Source organism: Chenopodium quinoa, unplaced genomic scaffold (genome assembly GCF_001683475.1).
Source record: "Chenopodium quinoa cultivar QQ74 unplaced genomic scaffold, ASM168347v1, whole genome shotgun sequence".
In the NCBI taxonomy this organism is placed as follows: Eukaryota; Viridiplantae; Streptophyta; class Magnoliopsida; order Caryophyllales; family Amaranthaceae; genus Chenopodium; species Chenopodium quinoa.
Genome location: NW_018745684.1, coordinates 3,719,229 through 3,735,664, shown reverse-complemented (window position 1 = coordinate 3,735,664; position 16,436 = coordinate 3,719,229). Strand labels below are relative to the sequence as shown.

Sequence of the window (16,436 nt, the reverse complement as noted above, 5' to 3'; positions counted from 1 at the left end):
AACCACTCTTATCTTTACCTTAACTTTCATCTTTTTCCAACAGGCCAGCTACACGTGTCGTATATGCCCTTCTGTGCCATCAGTTGATTATTTGCTTGCATGAGTCACTGTTTTTAAGGTTTGTTACATGGCTATCTGCATACTGGTCTTGTTTACCGAACATGTTTGTTTGTTTGATCTTCTGCCCTTTTCAACTGAATTTCTAGGCAGTTTCTTGATAGTTTTCTCTTCTTTTTGAAAACTTTCCCAATCATAAGAAGGAATTAGTCATCTTGCCGGCTAAGCGTGACAGCTTAACCTCTAGCTGTATTTAAAACTTATAAATAGACAATTTTGTCTTGGTGGTTTTCTTGACACAAGTGATGAAAGTGACATATTAAGCTTATGGACTAGGCCGTCTTATTTATTATATGCCTCAACGTGCCCGCAACTCTTATTTGCATGTAAGTGATGTAACTGTGCGACACTCCCACCACTATGGTTTCTTGGTATCATTGAATCTCATAAAATGTCTTCCTATTTTTAACAATATGGCAATTATCTGTAAACAAAGCGATCCCGATATGGAAACTAGTACACCCATGACCCCCAACTCCAAAGCACGTCGTCCCCAATCTGCTGGTATTCCTCGCTCACCACGCTTGAGTCGTAGCAGTAGTGGTGCATCAACTGCTTCCCCTTCAGAGTCTCATGGGACATCCCCATATCGTTCCACAAACCGGGTTTCATCTGTTTCTCTTCCTGAGGTCCGTGCCTCAAGGTCTGCCACCTCATCCCCTAGACAATCAGTTCATCGGTCAAGGTCAATAATCAAGACTAGAAGCGCCACTAAAGAGGAGAAAGACGAGGAAAGCTACAACAATATTCCTATATCCAAAGTCATAGGCAGTCCACGAAGGAGACTAAGCTTGGATAGCAAGGATTCAAAGGAAGATCACAACAATGCAAACCAGAGTAATTTGGCTAGGCTATTTAGGTCGAATTCTCATAACACGATATCGAAGGCAGTAGGAAGGTCCTTGATCAAATCTCCCTCTGCATGGGCCCTGTCTCCAGGCCGGCCATTGTCCGCCCCGCCCTTGGCACCAGAGTCACCTAAGGTGAAAACTGTAAGTGGGGTTCTGAAGTACTTCAATAAGCAGAAGAAGGTATCATCAGCTCAAGAGGAAGAATTTCACCAATACAAGATTATGCATAGTAGGCTGCTTCAATGGAGATTTGCCAACGCTAAGGCTGAGGCTGCTATGGCAACCGTTAGGCGAAAAGCAGAGGTCAGTTGGTTTTCCCTCCCTTACACCTTCATTTATGTATGATTGACATTGCTCATATGTCAAAATCTATCTGTTACATATGAGAACGATTGAACGTAAGGGAAATTTAGTAGAGGGCTCAACATATCACATAACCAAAAACTCGATCAGTAGATAAAAGACATAATCTAAGTCCGTAATGATGACCAGTTGGCCGATTCACAAGGTAGGCCAGGTTGGGGGTGGAAGTTAGGACCGGCCCATGAAACAACGAGATGGGTTGATTCATGGGCAGGTGGTAGGTTCGGGCTGTCATGAAAATTGGCTACTAAATATGGTTGTCTATGACCCACCCATTATATAACTTGACCAACTAACATAAGTAAATTGTTGCCAAAATTAGTCCCTTTTTGGGCTTTGCCCTCTAATTCAATAATGTATGCTTACTTGCTTAGTTAAGATTTTGATCCAAGAAAAATACAAGTTAACAAACTAATTAATGCTATGTGATTGCATTACAGGGATTTCCAACTAATTTCATCACACCATCTTCTAAAAAGAGGTATAGAAAGTTCTTTGTGATAGTTAAAGTTTATAACCCTTTTCTTAACTTGTAGCCTTATTCTTAGTTATTATCAAAATCAAATACGAAGTATCTTACATTTACAAAAGAAAGACAACTTGTAACAAACAAATAGAAAAAATAAAGTAAGGGAAAACAATAAAAAGAAATGAGTGATCAATAAGGAAAAAAATTAAATTAAAAGAAAAAGTGAAAGGGTGGTGGTGATCATGAATTGCCATATATGTTATGAGTAAAAAAGAGACGAGTTCAGACACAAGATGAGACATAAAATGAAACTGAATCCTCAATACTAAAATAATATTAGTTTGAAATTTTAAATGTTATGCTAAGGTTGTGTCTACATGATATTTGACAGGAGAGAGTGTTTGGTGTATGGTTGAAACTATACAAAATGAGATATGCAATTGCTGAAAAGAGGATGAAAGTGGAAAGACTAAAGCAAAAAGTAAAGTTTCTTGAAATATTATGCCCACAACTTGAGCTTCTCAATGAGTGGGAAAAACTGGAGAAAAAAAATTGTGAAGCTGTTGGTAGAGTTACCAGGAAGCTCTCTGCTTACTCTACTAAACTTCCATTAGTTGATGGTGCAACGGTGCGTTTCATTTTTCTTAACCCTGGAATGCTAAGAAAACTGCGTATATCCTCTATCACGTAATTCAATTTGAGAGGATCGATCAAAGATGAATTTTAAATTTAAAATAACAATCAAGTAATGTAATACTGCAACAATTATGAAAAATACTATTTTGATTGCTAATTTAAAATAAGTTGGCTTTTTGTATGCAGGCTGATATAGTTTCTGTATATGATGCCATGAAATTAGCTTTGGAAGTTATAGAAAATATTGAAGACACCATCATAGACCTTCAAAATCAGGTTGATTTTTATCTAATAATTAATCACCTCAAAATACTGTTTTGGTTCAAATTTTTTAATTTAATTTTGTTTGGGTTGTGCTTGCATGAATGCAGAGTGAAAAGGCAAGCAATATGTTAAGGGAGCTTGTGTATACTGTCAATCAAAACGTGGAATGCTTTCAAGATTTGGAGAAGGAAATTGCATCAGTTATGTCACTAGAGGTATGGTCTTAGCTTGGATTCAATTTTCGCTGGTAGCATGGTTAAAGAGGTTCAGATATAAGCAATCTTGTAATCAAACCGTACTAATTGTAAAACAGTACAACATCAATGTGTTATTATTTGTATGTAGTACGAGTATATATAAGTACTTTGTAGTCCGTACTATGTTAATAAGCACGTACTTACTCCGTAATAGTCTAATGTAATTTATTGTGTGAACAGGCTCATGAAAAAAGCTTGGTGGTACATCTCTTACAAGAAAACAAGGAGCCAGAGGAAAGCCAGAGGAATTGTAAACAGCACCTTATGAGATCCTTCAAAAACAAGGAGACAGCTTTAATTTTTTCCATGTTAAATGTCTCTTAATTTATTGTTATAGATCAATTGATTATATTGTTCTTGCATGCTATATCTATATCTACAATAGCCCCCAAAAGTGGTGAGGCTAAAATTTTTGTATGATGACAGGTCTTTCAAAGGCCAATTTTTGAAAGAATTATATCAAAATTCTATATATACATACAGGATTGAGCTAGTGCATAATATGAGCCGGCTCATTAACTTCTTTTATAGTAGAAGAAATGTTCTTATACTCCAAGTACTTATAGGAATACTCGAGTCTTGCTACGTTTATAAGCAAGCTGAACACCAAAGCCTATCCAAGAGCCAGCATCCGAGCACTGCACCATCGAGGTTCAGATTCAGTGCTCGGCCTGGTGGGGGATGATGGATTGACATCCACAGCTAGAAATCTAGAGTGTACTTATCATCTTCTAGAAAATTAGAGATACTGTATGCACTTGATAATTCTCAAACCGAAAGGAAATGCCCTTTTTAAGCTAACTTCATAATTTCTTTTGACTAATTCTAGCTACAATAGTAATGAATGGATTTATATTTGCTTTTTGAATAAATCTGCAATATAATTATCACCTCTAAAAAAGCACAAGTTGGCCACATCAAACAATACTTTGTTATAATTAGTACTAGAACAAAATCATTGCCTCAAATTTCCATCAAAAATCACTTCATAAAAACTATTTCTATACCTCCCCCCACAATTTGAATCAGAAATTGAAAAAAAAAAAAAATTAGAAAAAGATTAGTACTAATATTAACATAATTACTTTACTTCTTTTCACCTAAAGGAGGTGCACCAACATTGTCATGAACATCAACACAACCACCAATTTCAATTACATGATCACCACTATCACCTCTTCCTAGACTAGGAGATTTTCTCTTAGGCTTGGCTTCTTGCAACATTGATATAACATCCCTCATGGATGGCCTATCAGCGGGGTTACGACTTGTACAAAGTAACGCGACTCTAAGTACAAGCATCATCTCCTCTCTTACTGATGCACACGACGCCCCTGCATTTTTGTCTAGGATATCATTGATCCCATTTTTCGCCTTAATTTTGGTACGCACCCAATCTACAACACTATTTCCTTCACCAAATTCCGGGTGTACTGATCTTTTTCCGCTCAATATCTCCAATAGTACCACCCCGTAACTATAAATGTCACTCTTTTCATCGACTTGTAAGGTATAAGCATACTCTGCATCAACCAAAACAAACAACACTTTAGTACAAACAAAAAAAAAAGTTTGAAAACATGAAGATTACTAAACTTAGCTTTTACTTAAGGTTAATTGAATTCACCTAAGTAATTAGTGGGGTTTAGTACTTAAGTGAATACAAACAAGAAGACAACTTTTTTTTTTGTTTTTTTTTGTTTTTTCATATTATTAACCTTAACCATGAAAATAACAAATTAACTAATTAAAAGGTGCTAAAAATGACTAAATGAGTCAATGCAATATATTGCACCAAAGATTATTACAAACTAAGTGTTTGACAAATTGGTGAGTAGGTCCAAATTTAAATGATTTTGAAAGAAAAAAGCAAGAAAAAGCAACATCACGCGTAACAGTTGAAAGAGCCACTACAGTGTAAGATTGTAGTATGCCACTAAATAACACTGAGTTACCGAGTTGCTGAGTCAGTTCACTGACAAATGACAATAAGGAATTTTTGTTGTTTGCTCTATAACTTTATTTCTTTGATGAATCAACGTCACACATAGTTTAAATAGTATTCCAAATTTCCAATTTTATGGGTAGATTTAATTTTCGTCTGTCACCAAATTGTACAAAAAGAAGCATGCTTCCAAATGTTTGAATAAATTGCATACTTGTTGTATGTTATACATACACTGACACACTGTATCACTTTGGACCACATGCATGATTGAATTTTTCAACTTCGAATTTCAGATAAGTTTGTCAGTTAATTTAATTAATTAATGATGTCTTTGTAACAGATTTAAGTGTTAAGAGTGAAGGAGAAGAGCTGTACCGGGTGCAATGTAACCGTAAGATCCAGCAATGACGGACATAGACTCGTCGCTTTGTATGAGCTTGGCCACCCCAAAATCGGCTACCCTTGCCTCCATTTCGGCGTCTAGAAGGATGTTACTAGGTTTAAGATCGCGATGAACAATAACTGGGTCGCAATCGTGGTGCAGATAGCATATGCCTTGAGCCACGCCGAGGGCAATCTTGTACCTAGTAAGCCAATCTGCTATTAGATTTTCTCCTTTGACCTTGCCATGCAACAAATCATCTAAACTCCCATTAGGCATGTACTCATAGAGCAACAATGTGCCTTCCCTATTACAACAACACCCTAACAACCTTACAATGTTCCTATGCCTTACATTGCCTAGCACCTCCACCTCGGCGAGCACCCCTCTTCGCCTCCTCAACGTCTCCTTCTGCTTCCCCCACAACTTCTTGATTGCTATGATCTCACCACTAGGCATCTCCGCCCTATACACTGTCCCGGTAGCCCCCATTCCGATGATCTTATCACTCATTGCCAAGCACTCCAACACATTATCCGCGGTGAAGTTCAATCGTTGAAAGGCGGTCAACTTCCACGGACCAATCTCCTTACCCTCGGATATTTTACGGCTATAATTAGCATGAAAACACCTACTACCGGCAATCAACACAAACAGTCCAACCCCAAATGCCGCGGCCATGATCCAAACAATAGCCCCCGCCGTCTTCTTAGGCTTCTTATCCTCCATATCCGATGCTCCGGCCACTGGAGAACCCGACAAGCACGGCTTCCCAATCAAATTACCACACAACCCCTCATTACCCATAAACGATGATGCATTCAAATTAGGAAAAATCGACCCCGAAGATGGTATAGACCCCGTCAAAAGATTAAATGACACGTTAAAAGTCTCCAAAGTTCTACAATTATCAAAATTAGAAGGAATACTCCCACTAAGATTATTATAAGAAAGATCAACAATATTAATAGAAGGAAGAGTAGAAATTTCCCAAGGAATAATTCCTGTCAACATATTTTTCCTCAAATTTAAGGAAATCAACTTCTCACAGTGCCCTATATTCCAAGGGATTGTACCCTTTAAATTGTTCCCTTCCATCTCAATTTGGTACAAACTTTTGCACCCCTTAAAATCTGGGATATTCCCAGAAATCCCACAAAAAGAAGCTGAGAAAATCTGCAAACTAGGACTACCCCAAATCCCATTTGGTAATTCCCCACTAAAAAAATTCTCTGAAACATTCAAATTCATCAATTTGGGTGCAATCCCAAGATCATTGGGAATGTTCCCGCTTAAATTATTTTGACTAACATCCATAAAAACAAGATTAGGCAAGTGTCCAAACCCAGTTGGGATACTTCCATTAAACAAGTTATTTTGAATTCTTACCCTGACTAATGAAGTGCAATTCACAAGTGATGTTGGCAACTCACCAGTGAATAGATTGTTGAACAAAATAAGCTTCTCCAAGGTGTTATTAGAGCACAATTGCTCCGGCAAAACCCCGGTGAGGCGGTTCGAGGAAACGTCGAGTTTAACCAACTTTCCATTGGTACCAAGACTAGAAGGCAACGACCCATTAAGGTCATTATTCCAAAGAAGAAGAAACTCGAGCATTGGAAGCTCACCAACACCTTGTGGAATTTCCCCACTTAGCTCATTGCTTAACAAACTTAGTACATTCAGCTCCTTAAGCTCTGAAATCCACTCAGGAATCGAACCCGAAAGCCGGTTACCGGATAAATCAAGCCATTGTAGTCCCTTCAAGTTGGATAAGCTAGATGGGATCACACCCGAAAAGTCGTTGGAAAACAACAACAATGCAGTTAAGTTTGTTAAGTTCCCAATTTCTTGGGGTATACTCCCAGATAAGCTACAATTTGAGATGTCTAAGTATTGTAAGTTGGATAACATACCCAACTCAATTGGTAAAGACCCTTCAAAATTGTTATACCCCATTTCAAGATGTTCAAGTTGACTCAAAGAACCAAGTTCAGGTGGTATTGTACCATTTAGGCTGTTTCCTGCTAAATCAAGGAAGTTTAGGCTAGGAATACTGCCATACTCTGCCGGAATACCGCCCGAAAAGTAGCTGCCTCCGAGGTTAAGGTACTCGAGGTACTGGATGTCGGGGAGGTCAAGTGGTAAAGGGCCGATGAAGCTGTTGCTATAACCATTGAAATGTCTAAGGAGTTTGAGCTTAGAAAGTCCTTGAGGAAAGGTTGAGTTATAGTTGTTATGGTTAATATCAAGGGTTCTAAGCTCTGATAATTCAAAAATTGAGGTGGGGAAATTACCCTCAAATGAATTCTTGCTTAAATTGAGAGTTTTAAGGGAGTATAAATGGCGGATATCCGGTGGGATATCGCCGGAGAGATTACGCGAAGAGAGGTCCAAAGAGATGATTAAGGAGGAATTAAGTGCACATTTGATTCCTGACCAAGAACACCAAACAGGGGAATGATGGGGAGAAACAGGGGAAGAATTTGATAAAATTGGGGTAGGATCCCAACTTTTTAGGGAATCTTGAGGGTCTTTGAGTGAAGATTTAATGGATAGAAGAGAAAGAACTTGAATTGGGATTTGTGATTTTTGAAATGTGGGTGTTTCTGATTGAATTAGTAATGGAAAAATGGTGAGGAAAAAGCAGATAAAAACAGAAGAAAACAGAGGAGAAGGGAATTTCATGGTTTTTGAGTGATGAAAAATCTAAGTGTGGAAGAAGAGAAGTGAAAGAGGGTAAATTTAAGGGAAGAAAGGAAATGAAGATAATTATGATGATGAGAAATAGTAGAAGAAAAATGAGTAATAGTAGAAAATCTAGTAAGAGAAGAAATGGTGCTTTTTTGGAGTGCAGGGTGCAGAGGGTGTTTCATCATGAGTTTTTGGTTTGAGTGGGACTGAGAGTAGGAGAAGAGAGTGATATAGATTGACAAAAAGATAACCAAAAAAGAAATAAGATGATTTTGTATTTTTTTTCTTCATTCTTCTTTCTTTCTATTAACAACCATCACCACCTACCTATTATTTTGAATAGTGAGGTTGAATTTCACTACTATTTCAAAACTATTCTTGTTTTTTTGATTGGCATGGGTGATATCATATCAATCAATGGAGAAAGTGTTTCTTTTTTTGGTGGTTCATGAGGAGGTGTTGAGAACATCTACTATTAGAATGCATAATTCTTATGTTACAATGTTATCTAAAATTGTATAGTATAGTATGTTCATGTATGTCAAACGGATATAAACACGTACAATGAAGTGTTACCTAAAGCTGTCTAGCTATGTACGGAGTATAATGTAATATGTACCAGATCACATATATTGAATCATGATAGGCAAAGAGACTAGCAGATGCCAATGAGAACTTAACCTACTGACTACTAATAAGGGTTTATATACAATAGGTCGGATTACTAAGGTGGTCGGTGGTCCTATAATTTAATAACATGTTTTTAATTACTACGTATAAATTTCATTATCATATTCATAACATGTCAAAATAATGTCACGTACTCCATAGTAGAATTGTCCACACCCCATACTCCCTAACATAACAATCTTGGCCAAACATTAGAATTGAAAGCTCTTAGATAGTGATACTCTACTGAAATCTTGGGATGTATTAAGTAAAATTTCATCCTATTTGTTCTGTGGTTTTGCTTCTCACTTGTATCTATCTTGAAAGTTATTGTAGTTTTGTCTGCTTTGCTTCAATACTGTTTTATTATCATTGGATTTTCTTTACATATTTTTACCAAAAAAAAAAAAAAAAAAAGAAAGGATTTTCTTTATCTTTTTCTCCTTTTTCATCATTCCGTAGCTTCCTTTATCTTTGGCCATCAATATTGATGGGTATGTGTTAATGTTATAGTGACAATTGTTTCACGCAGGATCCGAGAAAGCAAATTTCAAGTTCCCACCCATGATTCCTCTGCTTCTCTTTTAAGTATTTATCTTTTCTTTTTTCTTTTCTTTTTTTCTTTTGGCACACCACTAAAAAAATGAGATGAAAATTGATCAATGTTATTTTAATAAATGGATCATATTATATAAATAGTAATCACTTTAGGATTTGTCAGAACAATACATTAGGAAATGATTCCATTGGATTTAGGGATTATTACTATTTAAGGAAATTGGAATATCTTCTCTAAATTTATGTCAAAACAAATCATCTCCCTTAGTCTCTAATCCCAACTATATATGTACTTCGTATATATTTTTTTTTTAAAAAGTTCATAATCCCGAAAGAATATACAAGTATAAAATGCTTAAAACATATTTTGTTTATGGTGGGTTGTATTTGGTGATTAATTGTTGTAATATATGTTTTTGGAAACAGAGTACTCCTCGGAATGTTAGGGAATGATATCAAGATGTCCTAGAGACTAAGTCCAAGTATTATCCATATGTCCTTCGGCTCCACCTAGCAAAGTATATCCTGAGAGCTCCGTCTTGCACAGGTATGTCCGAGAGCTCGACCGGCAAAACAGAGAAGGTTAGCTGCCCTAGAGGTGTGACCCGCAAAAGCCCCTCCGATGCTTAAGTCAGCGAGTGTACTTTCTAGAGAGAGAAAGTAGAGAGAGATTGTTTAGAGAGAGAAAGTAGAGAGAGAATTAAGGAAAAAGCCCACTCATTAATGAATGATGAGCTATTTATACATGTACTTTTCAGGTGGCAAATTTGTATTTGAGTGGACAGATTAAGGGCAAATCCGTACTTTACTATGTCTAATGATGGGCTGGATCATGGAGGGGTATTTTTGTCATTTCAGGTCATTGGGCTTAGTACAATGGAATAGGCCCAAACAATATGGAGTATCACTTATATATACATTAGTTGATTTTGATCTAGGCCATTTATAGTCCATTCCTAATGTTTTTTTTCCTCATCTTAAATAAATTATAACCAAGTTCACTTTAAATAGACAATTTGAAATTGTGTATAACCTTCAATTTTAGAGAATTTACGAATTTTTCAAATCCGAAAATGAAGGATTATGAGGCGTCTTTCATAAAGATTGCACCCAATTGCAATTAATGAGCCTTGATTTCACCTGGGGCTTACACCCGATTCGACTTAATGATTAAATCTTGATTATACCTAATTAAACTTGAAACTTTTCCTTTTTGTTAAGGAAAACACACTAACTTAAATCTCTTGCATCATTTAATGAAAAAATAACAATCTTCCCAATAAATCAATCATTAGTACAATACCAAACGAGGTGAAAATACTTTGGACAAGGATTATACATGTCATTCTCTAGACTACCTAACTTTACATCGTTAATTATCTTAAGCTTATTTTATATTGCTAATTAGTTTAATAAACCATGATTAGATGGCGCCAGAAATTCAAAATTAACAAGATGCCCTTTTTGTCTCCTATCCCCACCTCAGGTTAAAATTTTGAGATTATGACCCTAGAAGGTGTACTAATTATTCAGCTAATTAGGTAAATTAAATTACTGTATATTTTCATACGTTAAATATGGTAACTTTTGCTATTATCTATGTTTTGACTTTGAGTAAAAGGTTAATTTACATTTGTCATGATGAGCAATTACCAATTTTAATCATTATTGTTGTTCTTAGTTAAAGACAAAACAATCATCATCTTCAGGTTATATACTTCATGATTTATACTTTAATTTCCAAGCAGAGTATTGTCTTAAATTAATACTTCTAATTTGTTGCAGAAAATGACAGTGTAACAAATAAATATATTCTAAGACAACAATTAATCATACATGTGACAATTATATATTTACTTTGTGATGTATAAAATAAAGCATAATGATGGCCAATTCTTTGTGGAACTTTTGGTGCCATGAGTTGTGGCCAATTGGCCAAGTCTAAAATTCCGTGGGCCTTACAGCTAATTTGCACAATAATATGAGCGTGCAAAAACTTAAAATGTTATAAATAATACGTCAGTGGTTGATACTTTAACATATAAGAGAGTCCCTTGTTATATCTTACATTATACTATAAAGAGTCTAAAAAATTTGAATGAAAATGAATATAAAAATAAGTACTTATACTTCGTACATGACAATATGAAAATGTACCACCATGCAAGTCTACAAGATCATAAACCAAAATGATGGATGTGGGCATGCGGCTAACATGAATCATTAAGGAATTATGCATTTGTGCATGCATGGTTGCTTCCTTTTTATCCAACAAGTGCTACACAAGTAACATAACCACATTGAAAGAATAGGATAGGTTAGCATTAAGCCAATAATGAGACATTAGTAACAACGCAAAGAAAATGGACAAGCAAATTTACAAAAAAATAAAATTATAAAGACATAAAGTAAATATATATCTGAAAAATACAGGTTCAATATCACATTTGCATTCTATATCATTACAATCTCAGGTTTATATTTGCCAAGACATACTATATGTTCTTGCCCTTCCTGGCTTCTAGTAGTGATTTAATAATTGCATGGTCTAAAAATTAGTATATGAAACATCAAGCAAACATACTCAAACGTATGTGTAATCGACAATGTTTACTGAATATATCATTGTTTACAACATTACCTCTTTCACGGTAACGACAACTCTCTCTCTAAAAGAAAATAAACTTAGGTCAATTAAGCATTAGCTTAGTCATGCTTCTTATTACATGCTAGTAGTCTAAAACATTATGCATTGTTCATACTTGATATCCTTCAATATGGAGTCAACAACAACCTAAAGATGGAAATTACCATATTGTCCCTAAACTCATAGGAGCACAATCAAAATGTCAAGGGCAAAAAAGGAAGACTATATACTATACATAGATAAGCTAGGTAGGCATCTTGAAAAAGAAAAACATGGTAGAAGCTGAATTTTGTAGAGGAACTCCCCAAAAAGCCAAGAAGATGATGTGAGGTCCACATTATAATATTATTGTAGAGAGAACATCACTTTGTCTCCTTCATTCCCATCACTCTTAACATTATGTTTTTTTTTTTTTTTAATTCTTTTTTTCTTTTTTATAAGATCATGAATTTCTTACCTATCTTCCTACAAGGCTAGCATGTGTGTGTCGCACGTGCTTGTTTATTTTCTGATTTTCTCGCGTGTAAATAAAAGGGCCCCAAAGCAATTGCACATTAATGTTTGTCCCCACTCCTACGCGTGATCGAAGCTCCGATTTGCCTAATTCGGATTATTTTCTTCTTTTTGGTGAAAAACTTCCTTGAGTAATTTTGTTCAACTTATACCTTTTGTTCGAATTGAAGATGTAATTGCGGAAACACTAGTTTTCATGATCCATGTGCTGCATGTAACCATCTAGGTGGTGTGCGAGTGTGTTTACATTCATTTTGTGCACGCTGACGCTTCACATAATGCACACGCTATATGTTAGGAATAGAACTTATGTCTTTAGTGTAACATGTTACATGTAATGTATCAATATAAATGTACATATAGTCCAACACAACATTCTACCTACGAATTCATATTAAAAACAAAATGTCTTTTCTAAAAATAAAGTAAAGACAGTATTTTCTTTGAATACAAAAAAGTGTGTAATACATTTTGCATAATTAAGCTAAGGAAGTTTTAAAAAAAGTTATTAAGTATGAAAGTCATGGAAAGTAGGCAAAAAATTATCCAGTACATCAAGGCCGGGGGGCAAGGATTTAGGCACAGGAATTGCACTGTTGTAGCTAAGACTCAAGGTATGGACAACTAGCCAAAGGATGGAACAAGGCGTGAAAACACTCGATCCTTAGAAAACATCTATATATAGACATAGAGGGGTAGCGCCCTGACTTGTCTTAGGAGCATTTTCACATAAGGCAGAGTATAGCAAGCACGACATAGCAAATGCAGATGACTTAAGGCATAAAAATTATCTGTTACGGGAGGTAAAGATGGGCCAAGACATGAATTAGATGGTTCTGGCCACTAATAAACCTTAGAAAATCTCTTTGGAAAGCATGGTAAACACCTCGATACCTAATTATATTGGATATGAAATTGTTCTTATAAAATTGGAAACATGCTTAATTTTAGTCTATATATCGTTGTTATAAGAGATGATTCTGATCACCAATCAGGTATTCTAGGGTCTCATTTAGGTGCCGGGAAATCTTAATTGATCTATCACACCTTTCTTGATGTTGATTGTTTAATTTATATATAGTGGTATTACACCTAAAACATTGGTTGTTTATAATGAAATTCGTGTAACAACTCTAATGTTTACATAAAAATTCTAATTCATATTCATTAGTAAAGGAAGAAGCAAGATACTAAATTGTAAAGTTGCCAAAAGACCAGAACCTAACTAAGATGCAGGTTTATTTTCTATTGGTACCGACTACTAATGCAAAAAAGTAATTAAAGAGTGATTATCAAATAAGTTAAGAAGATACTTTGTAACATTAAAAAATACAGTATAAAGTAAATGCATGGGCCAATCAAAAGTAATAAGCATGAGGAAAATTTTGAAAAAACATAAGAAAATAAATACAACAGTAGTAATTAAATCCGATAATTCGAATTGACAACTCTACGTTATACTAATACTAATTGTGCAAATTGTGTTGGCATAAAGAGAATTCTAGGACCCACGTCAACAATGTTTGTTTTATGAAGGCTGCTGTATAATACCAAAGCATGCCTTAGGCTGTTATAAGATGGGTAGATAGCTAGTCATTTTGACTTAAACACAATTTGATTGAGTCTACGACGACATCCTTTTCTTCTCTCTCCTAAAATTGTAAACTCGAAAGTGGAGAACAAAATTATGACATTTTTGAAGGGGAGTGATGGCAGCATGTGAGGTTTTCTCAATAAGTCAAGATTTTCAATTTCTCCATGTACCATCAAGTGGTTAACCTTGTTGATTTTTTTGGAGGAAATCACTTTTATTGATTTAACAAATTAATTATTGGATTTGAGTTTTTGTCCTTAGAAAATGTATAAATCTATTATTTTAGTTGACGGTATTGAAGTTGAACGTTTACCTTAAGCTATTTATTTTCACTTCTTACATATACGTTTATGCATGGATTAATTAAAATCCTTTTTTTAAGAACCACTAATACCTTCAAAGACTTACACACACGTCACTAACAAGATATTTACTTTTAACACATATACATAAATACACTTACAGAATGTGAGATCAATTGATCCCACTTAACCTTTGTTCTTCTTTCTTTCTAATTTTCCTATAAATTTAACCTTTTCAAATTATTTTGTTAGTCTCTTCGAAGACATCTGGTTATTTTGTTATAAAGTTAAACATTTGACCCTAAAAAAGAAGTCGTGACTTGACCCCAATAAAATGACGATAATTTTAAGTGTAACCATTTATTTATTTATTTACTAGGTTAGGTTCCGTGCCATGCACGGTACGTTATTTTAAATACTTTTGACAAATTAATTTATTTATAGCATAAAATATAAAAATTGTTTAATATCTTGAACAAAATTGAAGTAACATGGAATATTTGATCAAGATCATATTCTTAAAATTTATTCCACCAAGAATACATCTTCTTGAAAAAAATTATATATTTCCTTATTATTCCATAATTAATTGAGTATCAACATAAAAATGGCAATTATTATTGCTCATCTATAGAGTTGATAAAATCAAACTTTTTAAAAAAAAATAATTTCCTTAAATAAAATTTAGTAATTAATTATTAAAAATATATATTAAGAACACACCAGAAATCGACACGTGTCATTGCTGGTGTGTCTTTTAGTATATAGTTATTGATTTTTCACAACGGATGTAACCATTCTTGATACAATAGTATCACAATTCTTTTCATTGCATGCATTCATGGAAATCCTCCTCCGTAGTAGTAGTATTTTAATCGGGCTGGACCAAATCGATTATTGTCATGCACGCAACATGATGATTGAACAATCATATGACTCTTCAGTTTATAATTTTCCTAATTACATTCTCTTTGGCGAAAAAAGGCTAAAATTCATATTGTTAATATGTTACTCTGTATTACTTATGAGTTACTCCGTATATATACATATTTAAAAAAAACATCCTTTCAAACTAATGAGTTATGAAGTAATAAGAAAAATATGAGAATGTTATCTAGGTTAATTGGTTAAGATATTGGAGATTAATGCCTAAAGTGTACAAATCTCGTATACATCACTACCATACCTTTCGTGGTTCGCTATGCACCAGGGATAAAGGAATAAAAAGATAAAGTTTGTCTACGTTCGTTCTCTCATGGAATGCACTTCCAACCTCCAGATAGCTTCATTTACCAAAGTTAAATTGATATTAATGGATAAAACATGAATGTCATTCCACTAAAAGCAAAAGTTTAATTGATAGTTACAGCTCCTTTAGGCAGTGAAAAAAAAAAGGTTTACGAGTAAATAAATTAATTAACATCACCTAAAACTTTAACTAAGTAAAATTAGTAGTGGTATTCCATGTTACACAATTGAAATTATTATTAACAAGAGGATCTTTGTGGGCTAAGAGAATTTGAGATCACAACAAAAGTATGGTAAATGATGTGGTCCATACATAATCATTGCTTAAGATGTTCTATCATTAAAAGTTGCTTTGGTTTGAAGATAGTATTAGTAGCCAAGAGATAAATCCACCACCCACTACATTTTTAAATAAAAAATTTAGAACAAGACAACTAAAAGATTTACATATTGTAAAGTAATCTTATGATATTATGGTTTAATGAGCATATATTTTCGTATATTTATTACTTCAGATTTCTAAGTATCTTCAATGTATAATCAATGATACCTTACAAATACATTTTTTTTTTTTTACTTATATGTTCAAAAGATCTGATACATGAGCAAAAAAATAACCTTAGTACGTATTAAGTAGTACCATGCAATAAAATTAATTTGTCAAAAATAAAAGGGAGTATACACTTCTTAGCGTTGGATATTCAATCTAAAATACAAAGTACAAATGTAAGAAAGAAATTTTCAAGATGAACACAAGTATGTTCTCACAAATGAATGCACAAAATTTCCATGACTGATTTTTAGCACACCAATTAAGGTTGGGACACGGAAAAAGAAGAAATTTGTCTCATAATCATCGTTTAAAGCTTGTGAGACTTATCAAAGGTTTTCATGTGAATGTAGAGTTGATTACAGCCATTAATA

The 16,436-nt window shown here is 34.3% G+C and overlaps 2 protein-coding genes across 2 annotated transcripts; one reads left to right on the top strand and one right to left on the bottom strand.

Annotated features, from left to right (window-relative positions):
* The first annotated feature begins 118 nt into the window (after positions 1-118).
* On the top strand, positions 119-4,006 carry LOC110717885 (QWRF motif-containing protein 7-like). Its single transcript, XM_021896669.1, has 5 exons — positions 119-1,271; positions 2,192-2,428; positions 2,623-2,712; positions 2,808-2,915; positions 3,138-4,006. Exons 1-5 carry the CDS (start codon positions 411-413, stop codon positions 3,279-3,281), a joined length of 1,440 nt encoding a protein of 479 aa, XP_021752361.1. The 5' UTR covers positions 119-410; the 3' UTR covers positions 3,282-4,006.
* LOC110717884 (leucine-rich repeat receptor-like protein kinase TDR) lies at positions 3,868-8,360 on the bottom strand. The gene is made up of 2 exons (XM_021896668.1): positions 5,281-8,360; positions 3,868-4,480 (listed from the first exon to the last, which is right to left on the bottom strand). Exons 1-2 carry the CDS (start codon positions 7,973-7,975, stop codon positions 4,044-4,046), a joined length of 3,132 nt encoding a protein of 1,043 aa, XP_021752360.1. The 5' UTR covers positions 7,976-8,360; the 3' UTR covers positions 3,868-4,043.
* Positions 8,361-16,436: the final 8,076 nt, after the last annotated feature.